The 14,760-nt window shown below is 43.0% G+C and overlaps 1 protein-coding gene across 5 annotated transcripts in view; it reads right to left on the reverse strand.

Annotated features, from left to right (window-relative positions):
- Nucleotides 1-14,760, reverse strand: part of LOC113998379 (transforming growth factor beta activator LRRC32) — a 58,568-nt gene that overhangs the window by 9,529 nt on the left and 34,279 nt on the right. Inside the window, exon 1 of one of the 5 annotated variants that reach the window (XM_039380036.1) lies at nucleotides 4,976-5,135. The exons of 1 other annotated variant lie outside the window; for it this stretch is intronic. Coding sequence is in view for 2 of the 4 variants with exons in the window: in XM_027741744.2 (XP_027597545.1) it covers nucleotides 4,263-4,312 (50 nt within the window). In the remaining 2 variants the exon portion in view is untranslated. Of the gene's footprint in view, nucleotides 1-4,258; nucleotides 4,496-4,578; nucleotides 4,643-4,975; nucleotides 5,136-14,760 lie in introns of those variants that run through there. 3 more of the 5 variants (XM_039380035.1, XM_027741744.2, XM_027741745.2) reach the window with 3 other exon arrangements.

The following is a 14,760-nucleotide window of genomic DNA, read 5'->3' on the forward strand; positions in this document are numbered from 1 at the left end:
TGGTGTCAGAGAGCATCACCACTAAGCCCTGCCTGCTGGCACTGATGTCTGTAACCACAGCTTACAAAAACAATCTGGGAGCAGCAGTAGCAACAGATCAACCTAAAGGAGCTTTTACTGCTCTGAACCTTTCTCAGACTTGAAGCAGCTTCTTGCTCAGTGTCACTTTGCTCCCACTGGCAGTTGTGATAAAAATCCCAGCATACCTGAGAGCAAGACTGAACTCTGAAACCTATTGAGTGTCACTGCTTTCCATCACATTACTTCAAAATCACCCATCTCCAGCTGAAAAATATAAGTGGGATCAGTGAACATCATCCCCAAGGAGTCTTATTAAGTGTGTCAAACAATTTAATGTCTGGAAAAAGCATGGTACGCAAACCACGTCAGCATGTCCGCTTAACAAATGGAGGGCAAAGGCAGAGAAGAACAGTCATTTGCCTCAAGACACATTTGAAACCATGGAATAACTAGGGTTTAATCCCAGTTTTCCCATTTCCCATTCCCGAACAATACTTGTCTCCATCCCTACTACAATAATAACCTTGAAACTACTTTATAGATGTTGCTTGCAGCTAGTAACAGCAGCACTTTCCAAATTTCTCCCACAGGTAATTTTTGTTACTGCTTAGACAATTAACACAGATGTCTTCCTGTGCCAAGGAGAGTTAAATACAAGAGAACACACAAAACACAAACCAAACTCCCCAGGGTCTGATCCTTTTCCACACAAGACTTTTAACTGCCAAGTTAGAGCCCTCAGGGCTAAAAAGATGGAATATTTCACATTTACCTTGTTTCAAGGTTTTCTTGCATCCTCAAACACCACTTACTATCTCTTTAAAAACCATATCCAGATCTTCAAAATGGATTCAGTCCTGGCACCAATGGAATTGTTCTTCAACTTCTCAGGATGCCAAGATATTCACTCATAAGTTCAGAACAGAGGCATTTTTAGTGAAATAACCTTAATTGGAACAGTGTCTGTTTTAATTATGCTGCTTGTCTTTCTCCACACTCCTCTCTGAATAGAGTTGCCTGCTGTGCAACATCCTGAAGCCCTTCCTTGGGACAGGAGTTGAGAAATGGGGAGATTTTTGCCAGAGGAACTGCCACGACTGGGCCATGGGTTTAGCGGGGGAATAAGTGACTTATTATTGCCACTGCCACTGTCTGTCTGCATGTGTGAGGCACGGCAACGTGTTTACTTTAGGGTTTTGTGTCTATGAGTTACATTCCTGGGGGCATTGTGGCCTCCTGAACCTAAATCTCTCTCTGCGTCTTTAGGGAAACAACACTTGAGGATTAAAAGTTTAAAATTCATGGTTGATAAATATAAAGCCCAGAATTCAGAAACCTGTCCTGGACTAAAGAACTCTTTTTCTTTTCAGAGATGGACTCTTAGCATCTCGTTTGCTTTGCAATGCACTCTGAAATGAGAGGCATAAATTGTAGAATCATAAAATCACAGAATAGTTTGGGTTAAAAGATCATCTGGTTCCAACCCATCTGCCATGGACAGGGAGACCTTCCTCTAGACCAGGCTGCTGGTTTAGTTATGAAGATGTTATGAAAAAAACAACAGGTTAGGTCATGATTATGTGCAATGGACAGAAAAATCCTGTCCTAGTTAGAATAGCTGGGACCAGTTCATCACTGTGTGGATGTAACCCAAACTGTGTATTCTACACCCTCCATGTCATTTCCCAGAAACTGTTAACAATAGACCATTTGCAGCAGCTGCCCAGAGCACATCTGACCCCTCAGGCTATAAGCTGGGTGTTAAGAGGCCTGTGAGATAGGAGGATGTTCTTGTTCTCATACTCACGACTCACAATCACTCATTGTGGAACTGCCTACCCTGGGGGAGGTACTGGGCATTCCTGCCTGAACCTGAGGGTATATAGTCTTGGGGTCTTGGGACTTCTGATACCACTTATGAGATCCAGAGGAAGACCAGAACCTCGACTGGACTGCAACCATCACTCACACCAACAGGTTTTTCCTCTCCTTTTACTTTTGGACTCTAGGGATCATGTGGGGCTCAGCACGGAGGCCAACAAACACCATTCTGTTTGTGCCCCAGGGTGCTGGGTTATACATCTGGGTTTTGTGGGCTAAAACCAATTGTTCATCTGAATAATTGTATTTATTTTATTATTTTTACTAAATTGTAATTCTGACTTATAATCTCTTTTGAGTTGGGTTCATTTCTCCTACTGATTTACCTTTAAACCAGCACAAATCCACATTAAGTTTTCAGGAGAACAGCCTGCCAGTGGGATTATCACAACTCCAGACTGGTTGTCCTTGACTGGGCTCTCATCAGACTAATTTTGATCACCTTCCCCCAAGTACACTGTGTCTTGAGCTTCCCTAGGTTGCAGCTGGCTGCAGTGCTGTTTTTCACTTGATCCCTTTGGCATGCTTCCTGAAGTTAAGCTCTTTATCTGCAATCCCCTTGGGACAAGCAGAAAACTCTTGTCAAAGTTGGGGACTGGCGTCCAGAGGTTTAAATTCCTTCTGGATGCTCTATGTTTAGAGTTTGCCTTGTCAGCAGTGTGCAATAGCACTTAACATGCACAGACACTTTCACAAGGAAAACCTCAATTATTTGAGGCCTTCAAGAGAAAAAAAAAAGAATTAAATGGGATATTTTTATTTGGAGTACTGATATGCCTGAAATGAAGAGCAGCGAGTAACCAGGATGATTGTAACTTCACATTTTCTACATATGGATGTTCAGAGAACTTCGGGAAGTTTGGATTTGCAGGGATAAAAATAGTAGAGGTTTTGTTGGTTGCACTTTTTAATAAGCCAGCTCTGTTCCTCAAGCTGTTTTACCGAGTGGCCAAGCAGCTGTGCCAGCTGAACTGTGAAGAAGAGCCTGGACACAAACAAATGCCAAAGCAGGAGGGAAGGGCATGCACTGATTCTGCTGTTCAGGACTTTCCTTCATTAAAATCACAGCCTCAGAGGACACCAGCCGCACTGGGAAAAATCAGTGCTGTCCTTACCACCTTTGTCTGTTTCTAAAGGGGATCTGACAGAAACCAGGTTCAAAGACCCTGAAGCATTTGGCTGATTTCCAACTTTCATTATTTTTGTGTTTTGGGCTACTCAGCAGTTTACACCTTGAAGTGATGTTGAAATATTAGCATGGTATGGGCTTGGTAAGCCATGTCTGCAAAGCAAGTGTCACCTTCATCAGACAGACTGGGTCATAGAATCACAGAATCCTAGAATGGCTTGAGTTGGAAGGGATCTCGAAGATCATCTAGTTCCAATCTCTCTGCCATAGGCAAGGACAACTTCCACTAGACCAGGCTGCTCAGAGCTGCAGCCAGCCAGTCTCATCTCCATCTGGCAGAGTGGAGAATCAAGCTCTTTTGCGCACAAAATAGCAAGGGCTCTCCCATTCCACTGATGTCAAAGGGTTTACACCTGTGACTGTGTGAAATCAGGCCCTTCCTGATTTTTCAGCGGTCTCCTTAGCAGTCATTGCCTGCTTGGTTTCTGTCAATATCAGCTGAATTATATCCTATGCCGCATGAAGCCAATGGCACCTCTTTAGACATACGTCTCCTCTCCTCCAAACCCTCTTCCCAGCGTGGCCCAGAGCAAGAAGGAAAAGCAAATCCCAGGCACTGACTCTCACCAGCTGGACTGTAATTTGCTGCAGCTTCCTAAGTGTTTCAGAGAAACAAAAATATATCTTGATTATTGTGTGTCTTGAACCTCCAGAACTTTTAGAGTTTGTCCATCCATAACACTGCTGTTTTCTAAGGCACCGCTTCTGGGTTGAGTCCTGTGTTGAGCCATATGAATCAAACTCTTCAGAGAAGAGTTTACATCAGCGTTACGCTCCAGATTTTAAGCTTGAAGCTGCCCAGAGTGGATACATTTCATTTAAGATTTTTAAAAAGCCTTTTGGTTTGTTATAACCTCGAATTTGCATCCAGAGAAAGAATCACACACTTTTCTCTAAGAGAAAGTATTTCAATGTAGTGAGAATAATAAGATTTTTTGGCAAACAGTTTTTAAGGAGTAAAATACAACCAAGAAAAAGCATTGCATTAAAACACCCAGTACAAAAACCCATTCCACTGAATCAATATAACAGCTTTAGTAAAACACAATTAATTAGTTTTAAGTTACTCACAAGAAAAGGAAAAGAGTAAAAGAAGAAAACAGATTAAAAGGGTAAAGAAAGAGAGAAGAAAGAAGGAAGGAGACAGAGAATAGGAAAAACGGTTACCGACAGGATTCGATGATTTGCATGGTGCAGGTTGCAGGAGAAGAGAGAGCTCATACAGAGTCTCAGTTTAGTTTTCCCTCCCAGGCCTTCCAGTGCCTTCCAGGCCAGAGTAAGGGGTGCCAGTCACAGGCTCCAGGGGCGTGGGATGGGTGTGTGTGTGTGTGTGTGGGCTACCAGGCAGGTCTGCCTTGACTGACAGCTCAGCTGCATGGCCTTCAGCTCTGCCATGTGCTTTCCATGGGCTCAGCCATGTTGGCCACAGGCCTTCCAGCTCTGCCATGTGCTCCCAGCAGGCCTGATGTGCAGGCCTTACCACGTACCCGTGGGTCTAGGCCCAGTCCTTACACACACACACACACAGAGTGAGTTGGTTCCGACCCAGCAAGATTCGGATCCAGTATCTCACAATCAGTTAAGTAAAAAACCAAGCTTTTGCCTCAGAAAGTGGGTCTGAACTGCAAGCGCAGAAGTAGTATGAGTCTTGCTCCCTTTCAGCTGGAATAGCTCACTGGTGATTGGTCCCACCAGGGAGCTGGAGATTTCAATATTAACCCTATTAAAAAAAGTAAATAGCTGATGTCATCCTCAGCCACAGCTTTTGAGAAGGAGGCACAGCTCCAGCTCTTGAGGCCCTACAACATCTCCAGGAGTTGCTTCTCCTAGTTCATTTTGCTTGTGCCATTGCTTAGTGTCTCATGGGCAGATGCAGCCTCATACCTCTCTGGCGTCAAGTCCACATGTCAAAATAAGGCATTCTACATCTCTTGTGACCCCAGCATGTCTTTTCTCCTGTCTTTAGAAGCTGCTGTCTTCCTCCTTTCTCTCTCCGTCCTCTCTTCATCTGCACCTGTACTACGTGTTTAGCCGACAGCATGTCCCCACTAAAAATTAACATTTTCAATTAATCAGACACACAGAGTTTAGCCAGATTCCCTATTTTATTACCATGTTTTAATACTCCTCTTTCCAGGAAAGAAAATTTAAATAAACCAGAATTGCATGAAACCCACAGGCCTGGACACTTATTGAATGATGGGTTGGGTCAAGGGATAGTAGGAGATGGGAAAATGAAGACACATCAGCAAAAAGTGACATTTGCAGATTAAACTATCTGACCATGAAATACTTTCCCTGTTGACCAAAGCTCTGGGGGAAACTCAAATTCAGGAACTAAAACAGAATAATTTCTTACCATCTTATCCTAGTGCAGAAAAAAAGAGAAAAATAGGCTTTTAATTCAGCATTTTCATTTTAATTGGCAGTTAAGTCAGTGTTTGGGAAAAGGTGTATTTAATTTATATGACCTGACAGGAGACAAAATGAGGTGAGGAAAATTATTTCTCAAAGATTTGGTTGCACGATACTGATATTCCCCATTGAAACCATCCATCGTTGTATTAGTAAAAAGTCAAGCAACTATACGGTCAATGAGATGTAACCATCTGCTTTAGAAAGAGATGACTGGTTGTGAATTTTTGTTATTGAAAATGAAAGGATTTTAGCATTTTAGAGTAATAAGTTGATTTCAAAGTTGAAATGATAACATCTTATTTAAAATAAAAAAACCCCAAAAAACCCACAAACAGATTTCCACTGTTGTGGAAAGTCAAACTTTTGATTCTATTTAAGGGAAGCATATCTGCACTTTTATCAAAAATACAGGAGGCTTTGGCTTTATAAATTTATCTGTGACTTCTATAAAATTAGGATTTTCTAAAACTTTACCAGTTCCAAGTATTGTCTAAATGTTAATTGCCTTGATAACAGTCCAGATGCAGCAAAACCCTCTCAGTAAGTCATCGTTCACCCAAGGTGACATTCAAGCTGTCAGGATCTTAAGAGTAGCAAAATAATCCTGCCATCCCACACCTCTTGCTCCAACGGGGAGAGCTCAATGACAGTGCTGATAGTAAGAAGAGCAGATGAGCCAAACAGCCTTTTGGTCATTTTTCCCCAGGACTGTGTGATTTGCCCAAGGCTATATTAGGATTCAGTTTCGGAGAGATGGGCGAATGGCATTTAATCAGTGCACAATGCTGATCTCTGCAATACTCCTGGTTCACAACACTACAATGCAGTGATACCATAAATAGACTGAAGTCCTGTGAAGAAAGAAAAAATGCCCAAACATGTCCCCATCTTTCATTACTGTAAGCACAGAGAAGAATAACAAACTCTGCATATGACAACTGTGTTGTTATGAACTAGCCAGTGCCTCCTTAACATAAGGGATCTAACTCGCTGCAGTGCAAGTCCCTTATGGATTAAATATACAGCTGTGTGGATAAAGCCATCTACATAGTGCGTTTAGCCAGTTCTTCAGCCTATTCATAAACACAGAATATTTTATTTATAGTGTAACTTCCTCATCTGTGTTAATTTTAAAGGCTGCAGCTCTAAGTCACTGGAGCCCTCATCTCTCCCACAGTCAAAAGCTCAACTTTCCACCACGCTCCCGCGTTCACACGCATCTCCACGTACCTGTTCCGTGGCTCAAGGAGAATGAGGAGGAGGTTTCGCCTCTGCTTGCAGCCTTCTGCCTCCCAGGCTCTCCCAGGAGCTTTTCCAGAGTAAGCTGAGGAAGAGTTTCCTTAGGGGAGTCGTACCTCTATTGCATGCCAGCTGACTAAAATTCTGTGAGCTCTGAGAGAAGTTTGAAGTCACAGGGAAAAAAAATACTCCCCACAGACTGGTCCTTGAATTCATTCCTTTGCAGTCATAATCTCTTATATATTCCCAGGCTCCCACGAGCACATGAATACATACCTCCATAATTGTTTTAAAATGTGTGTGTCCTCTACTCTTTTCTTTATTTTCCATTTCGTTCATTCAATCTTGGCTTATTTCCTGCAGTTTCTCAGCTGGTAATTATGCTCCTCTCATATTGACATATGAAACAGTCTGTGAATACCACAAAAAATTCTATCTGCAGGCTTTGGGGACATGTGCTTGTCTCTGAAGTTATCTATGCCTACTCCACAGCTGTCAACCTGCACATTCTCAGGAGGTGTGGTAAATGAGGGACACTGAGCTAGCTGCAAACCCTAAACTCCAAGGCCATGCAGGATGGATTGTGTAGGAAAATGGTATATGGGAGGGAAGCTTCACAGTAGGGAAAACTCACATTTGGTGTCTCAACAGCTCAGGTGTGTCTCTGCGGCACAGCAGAGGGATGACCACATGCACCCTTGGGGGAAAGGATAAATTCAGTTTAATACTTGAATGACTAATAACATAAATGCCTTCTAGAAAAGTGAATAGGATGGATTTTTCTTTCTTTTCCTTGGATGTGAGGGTCCCTTTTATTTCAGAAGAAATACGCTTGTGTAAATCAGTGGGGGACCTGTGCATTGCCTGTGTTGTCTTCTTCTGCTTAGATGTGCCCTGATACCTGGGCAGGTGTACACTGGACTCTTCACATTAGTTTGCAGCAGAGCAAACTTTTAATGGAGTTTTGCCAGCTCCTCCATGGGTGTCTTAGGATCAAAATGAGTCTTGGCTTCAGCAGCCAGGACATGACCTCCCCTGGGCCACGCCGCTGGGGAGCTCCCACAGGCACCAGGGACTAAAGCAAATCTCCCAGGGACCACTGCACACCTTCCACCTTCTTCCCCGGATGCGTGAGGAATATCTCCACTGAGTGACCTCCACCTCCACCCTGAAGGAGAGGTTTGCCTTCAGCGTTGTGTGTTCTGCACACTTTGCACTGAGATCAATGACGGCCAAGGATTTTGGATGGAGCAAAAAAAAAGAGAGTACTAACTCCCTTCTCCTAGGCAGCACCAATTCTGTCCCGCTTTCCTGGATCTGCTTGTTAAAATCAAATAAAAAGCCATGACCTTTAATACCATGTACCAAGCAGCTTTGTGGATTCTGCTAAACATGTGCTGGCTCCAGCCTTTATTTCTCTGCAATAGGTTACTGTTTGTTCTCTGTAGCACACCAGCTCCTGTCAGAGTTACTTCAAGTCTGCACCGTACTGGGAGATTCAAGATGAAAACATCTACAGATGTGAAAGATGTGGTTAGTTAAATATCACAATAAGTACATTTTGCATGTGTTATTGCAATAAGAATGTAACAAGTATAATCAATTGAATAGTAAAGAAGTAAACAATAAAAATTTTAATACCACAATAGATATTGCCTGTGTACATGTATAGCATATTTTTTAAAGGCCAAATGCCTTAACAATAGTAAGTGAACAATTTCCTGTTGACCTGTCTTGGCAACAGAAGCCTATCTGGAGGAGCTTGCCTGTGTACAGCAGTTCCAAACCCTTACTGATGACCTCAGAATAGCACTTTTACAGGACATAGCTGGTCCCCAGAAAACAGGGCAATACCAACGAGCAATCATGTGGTACAAAAGCCACAACAAACCTGTGCCATGTGTAAACTAGGAGTCCACTATCACTCCATCGTGTGGCACTGTGCCTAGTGAATATGGCTGTGATGCTTGGTTTGGCATCAACTTGATATTGATGCGTTGATGTACATCTCCTGCCCAAGAGGAAACTCACCTCATAATTCAGTCGAGCTTATTTGGCTGGGACTGATAATGGGAGTTCACCAAAGCACAAGGAGATACTGTATCCCCTCCTCGTATGTAATGACATCAGGCCAACCTGATGGCCAACTTTATGACACAGTAGCCAAGCCTAGAGGATGGCTGTGTACCTGCTGCTTAGAGATGTGGGTCCAATTGTATTTTCCAAGTGGTGCTAACAGGAAAATGGCCTGTCACAGAATGGATTGGAAGTCTCCCAATAATAAATTTCAGACCTATATGAAAGCAGAAGAAATTATTCACACAGATCCTGCTGTTGTTAGACCTCCACCTCTGGTGTGTGGGCTGTAGAAAGTTGGGTCAACCCAACTGGGTTGATACCCAGTCACACCTGAGTGCTGATACTTCTCCACTTCTCTCCCACTAAAGATATTTCTCCCAGGGAGTGATCCCTGGCCTAATCCACGCAGACCTTTCCCTTCTCTAGAGCAGGTTGGCTACGTCCGGTTGTGTAGCACTCAGATGTCTACCGCTGGATGGTGCCTGCACAGCCCTGAGATTGTTCTTTCACTGTTAACTTTCTTTCAGAATGCCTCGAATAATGTGGAGACAGCATGCAAAACTGCTCTGGAACAGTATAGGAGGACTGTGTGGAGCAGAAGCAACCAAACCTGAAGCAGGCCTTGAAGGAAATCCCAGCTTGAAGGGAATAGGCTGGTTTGGTGGGGATGGATGCCCATAAGAGAGCTAACCCTCATTGTGGTTGACTGTGGGGAAAGAGGTTATCTAACAGCATCAATGTACCCATGTATACCCCATGAAACAACCTGAGGGCACTAGGAGGGACACCATACCCCGAAGACCTGTAGGATCGTGCCACCAGAACTGCTTACAAGCACCAATCCTGCAATAATTTCTGCTAGTACCTGCCATGCACAAATCCTACATGCCTCCATACTAGGGCAGCAGGATGTGGCAACCAGCAAATCCCACTTCAAAAAAAAGGCCACAGGTCAGTGCTGGTCATACAGTCAAGCCTGGGCCACCTCCTCCCCTTCAAAGTCTCGTAAGATTCCTACTGTTCCACAGGAGAGAGAAACCAGGCTTGGTTTGTGGGGCTGGCATGGAGACAAACGGAAGTGCATGAACAGAAAGCAAAATTCCCAGCTACTGAGATGCTCCAAGACATCCCTGCCAGTATAAGCATCATTATTTTGAACTGACGTTAGCCCAGTTACTTTTTTAGAAATTACACTAAAAAAAAAAAGAAAAGGAGGGGGGGGGAAGGAAAGAAACCAACCAGGAAGAACTGGCAGTTTTTAAACACCTGTAAAAGATTAGAAGTTGATCGTGTGCTTACCTAATGATTAAAATAGGTTGTATCTTGTCAACAAGATGCCCATGTCTAATTATAAATGATATTTCCCCAGACTAAACAAAGTTTGATATTCATGCTCCATTTCCTCCAGCTCTAATTACAGCCTGTTCTTTTAAAAAAATACATGAGGAAAAGAAGGCCAAGAGCTTTGTTCTGGCCACTCTTTCTGTCCCTGCTGTTGTTGAGGGAATTTTGCTGCTGGGATTGTGATGATGCTTCAAGCTTTGGGATTTTGGCTTGCCTGGGGGTTGGTGCTGGTGGTGAGCAAAATGGTGAAGTTGTCCTGGTCATCAGGTCAATCGTTATTCTTGTCCTATCTCAGCCTCATCATATGGTGCCTGCAGATCTCAGGAACTGTGACTTTAGTTGAACTCAAAGAAGTTGCAACTCTTGGCATTTCCCCAGACTAGGTTTGACTCAGTCCCTTCTGTGCCAACCACAGCCTTCCTCAGGTCCAGCTGGCCTTGGGCCATGAAATCATTGGCATTGCAAGATGCAGACAGTTCCACTTTAAATTGCAAAGGAGACATACCTTAACTAACTCTGAATTAGCTAACAGTAACCCAAGTAGCTGGGAAATTCACCCAAAAAGCTGTGAAATTTCCCCATGTCCAGTTCTTCTGGGACACTCCACACTTACCCAGCCTCATATAACCAGCTATGAGAAGTTAACTGCGTCCATGTTACGATGCAGTGATTTGAAGGGTTGGCATAGTCCCGGCTCATCCTGTTACTCTTGGATCATAGGATCCCCAAGCACTGCTTCGCACCTAGGCAGACAGTGCCAGAAAACTGAGCAAGAAAGCAAAATGCACATAATGATGTTCAAGACATTAATAGAATGCTTGAGGGATGCTGTACATCACTTGGAATGGTAGATATTGTGGAAACTTCCAGCTTAAGCAGGTACCACCACAGGATATAGATGGGGTGACTTTGGTGATATGGATCTTCTGCAGAGTCTTCTGAGAGAACACAGAAGATAACAAAAATAAGTTGGGGAGAAAACAATGCCAGATGGGGAGGTTGCAGGGGCATATGGCATTGAGGCAGTAAGAGAAAAAAAGAGAAGGAAAACATGGGCAAAAATCCCAGATAAGTAAACTCAAATGACAGGGGTTTCAGAGAATCCCCTAATTTTTGGGGGATTGATATGGGGCAAATGGAATTTTTATTTGTATTATGGGGGGAAAAACCCCTATTTCCAGGGTTCTCTGGTTTTATTTTCCAACCCCTGTGGTCCTCAGACATACACCATTGCCCAGCGAGACTTTGAGGTGTGGCTTGCAAGAAAAGTTGCCAGGTGAACATCTCAAGAAGACAGAAATAAGGGCAGAGACCTTCTGCCTTGCACTTGCCCTGCCTGTTGGTTGGAGGGAGCCTGCATCCTGCACAGACTTTTCAAGTGTCTTTGGATTTTTTCTGCCCTCCACTGCCACTTCCAGGGATATCTTCTAGCCTCTGCTTTAAACACCCCAAAGCTTTATGAACAGGTTCAGGAAACTGTGCTGCATGTGACAAATCTGATTCATCTTGAAATGCAAACCAAGTGAGACTGATGTGGTTTCTCTTGCAAATATTTCCTATACCTCTGCAGTACCACTGCACTAGTAGGAGGATCTATGAATTAGGTGGTGCCAAACAAGCTGCAAAATTGTTTACTCTGTCTTCTGTGACAGTGGGGTAAAAGATCATCTTTGTTTCTAAATGTCCTGCTTAATTTAAATTGTGAAATTTCATCCATTCTTCTTCCTTCTTTTTGTTTTCTTTTGAGTAGGATAATGAAAAGGAAAGTTGGTCTATTCCCCCAGCATTTTCAGTCCCTGCTATTGAATCAGACCTTACAAAAATTACTTTAAACTGTCAACCACCATTAAAATAATAAATTTTTCCTTTTTGTTGTCCCTTCTTTCCACCTCTTTACTGTGTTTCTTTTGGATATGTGGTGTTTTATTGCAGGGAAGCTATAGTGAAGGGATTACTGGCATCATATCTGCAAGACCTTGAAGCTGATCATGATACAGGTAATCTTCAGGTCCTGCAGAAAAGGATTCACTACAGTTAGAGTGGAGAGTGTGATCTATTCTATCTTTTGCTCCTTCTATTTTTTTTTAGGCAAATGCTGAAAAAAAAAAAAGAAGGTTGCATTCATAACCATAGGGAGAGAAGAACTGAGTTAGAAATGCTCTATTTTTGTCCTGTTCCTTAAACCCTTTGATCCTTCCCATAGCCCCTTGATTCACCACTATGTCATCACTTATTGAAATCATGGGGGTTTTTTATATCCCACAGCTGGATTCTGGGTTATTTCCAAAATGTCTTTGCTTCCTGCACAGTGTGTTGACTTTTCACGAATAATCTAACTCCTACCCCCAATGATGTATTTGGGAATTTTTTTTGCATGAAGGAAAAATATATAAATCCTTACTTAGTCCCTGAGCATGATCCTTGCTATGCAAAAACCATATATCATGGCAGTCCCTGTGGGCAGTACTTTAGCTGGAAAATACTGGTGAAAGAGAAAGGTGCCTGTACCATCTAACAACACCTCTGAACCAAATAATGAAGCCGGGGATACATTGGAAGACATAGGGGAAGGTTGGAGTTATTTCAGTGGAGGCAGAAAGAAGATATAATGCAACAATCTGAAGGAAACAACTCTGCTCATCTATCTCTTTGATTTTTCCAAACACTGAAAATGTAATTTGCTCCTGAACATCCCCTTCTAGATTTCAAAAATAGGGTGTACTCAGAAAAAACTTTGAAGCTTGTGCACAGGCTACACTTGCACTAGGAAGTATAGTGCACTGGAATGGTGAAATATGGGGAACACAGAAGCACGGGTAATTATGCTCAAACATGTATCCCCTGCCCCCCATCAAACACAAATAGAAGTAGTGAGGGCAGCAGCACTGAAGAGCTGAGTAAACTCCTATGTCCTTTTTCTCATAAAAATTTCTAACCCCAGAATGATGTCATAGGTGAAAAAGGCAACCTATCTCTGATCAAACAGAATCATAGAATCACAGAATATGCTGAGTTGGAAGGGACCCACAAGGATTATCAAGTCCAACCCTTAGCCCTGCACAGGACCATCCCCAAGAGTCACACCATGTGCCTGGAAGTATTGTCCCAACGCTTCTTGAACTCTGTCACACTTGGTGTTGTGACCACTTCCCTGGGGAGCCTGTTCCAGCACCCAACCACCCTCTGAGTGAAGAACATTTTTCTAATATCCAACATAAACCTCCCCTGACAACTTCAGGCCATTCCCTTGGGTCCTGTCCCTGGTCACCACAGAGAAGAAATCAGTGTCTATTCCTCCTCTTCCCCTCAAGAGGAAGTTGTGGGCTGCAATGAAGTCTCCCCTCAGTCTCCTCTTCTCCAGGCTGAACAGACCAAGTGACCTCAGCTGCTCCTTACAGCTTCCCTTCAAGGCCCTTCATCATCTTTGTTGCCCTCCTTTGGACGCTTTCTAAGAGCTTAATGTCTGTCTTATATTGCGGAGACCAAAATTGCCACAATATTCGAGGTGAGGCTGCATCAGTGCAGAATAGAATCCCTCAAACACATCCCTAGAAACATTCAAGACCAGGATGGACAGGGCTCTGAGCCACTAGATCCAGTTGCAGGTGTCCCTGCTCGTTGCAGGAGGGGTGGATTAGATGACCTTGAATGACCCCTTCTAACCCAAACTATTCTAAGATTCTATGATAAGAAAGTCATTGGAGATGGACAAAGAAAACAGTGGTGATACCTTTCTGGCCACTGAACAGTTTGCACATCGACGTGTGCAGTATCACACAGGACAATAGACTTTCGTATTCTTTGCCTGCCCTCTGGTGGTGAATGGTTGCTGAATAATTGTATGCATACCTATCTATTCATATATACACATACATATATGTACATATGTATTGGGTACAGATGCAATGACTTATACAGCATAAAGTGCTTACATCTGAGTTGTACCTTGAATTTGAATGTTACAGATGTGAGCAGTAGTTAATTATTGTCATTGGCTGTAGCTGGTTTTTTTAAGGTTGAAGATTTTCCTGTGTTTGTTTTAAAATTTAGCTCAGTTGAAATATTTCAGAATGAAAATAAGAGAAGTATAGTGAAATATTTGTTCCAGCTTGAGAGACCAGTGAGGTCTTCTTGTGTCCTTTTCTTCTCTGTGAATAAACTGCTGAAACTGAGTGAGCTGTACAAAATCAAGGGCAAAATGTTTTTCCAGAACCAGTTCTTATAAAGAATATGGGACAGCATAAAGATAACTGCCACAGCATGGATATGCCTTTCCCTATATAATGCCAGTCTGGGATAGCAGGAGGGCACAGAGAGAAAGGTGAAATCTTGGAGGACATATACTCATTCACACTTGGTGAGGTTTTTTTCAGTTCAGCAGAGATTCAGTATCATATTTCCACTCATTTTCCATCGTAGTTGCAAAGAGTACAGTGATTTGCCATGCAGCCCCTCACAGTTCCTAGAAATGAGTCCAGCACCTGGGCATGAGATAGTGAGGATACATGCATTCAACAATGCAGCATTCAGGACTTACATAAATATAAGAGGCTGAACACAGTGTTCCAGCCTTTTCTCTTTGGATGACC

The sequence above is a fragment of the Pipra filicauda genome, unplaced genomic scaffold (genome assembly GCF_003945595.2).
Source record: "Pipra filicauda isolate LSUMZ 115617 unplaced genomic scaffold, ASM394559v2 scaffold183_size1465899_pilon, whole genome shotgun sequence".
In the NCBI taxonomy this organism is placed as follows: Eukaryota; Metazoa; Chordata; class Aves; order Passeriformes; family Pipridae; genus Pipra; species Pipra filicauda.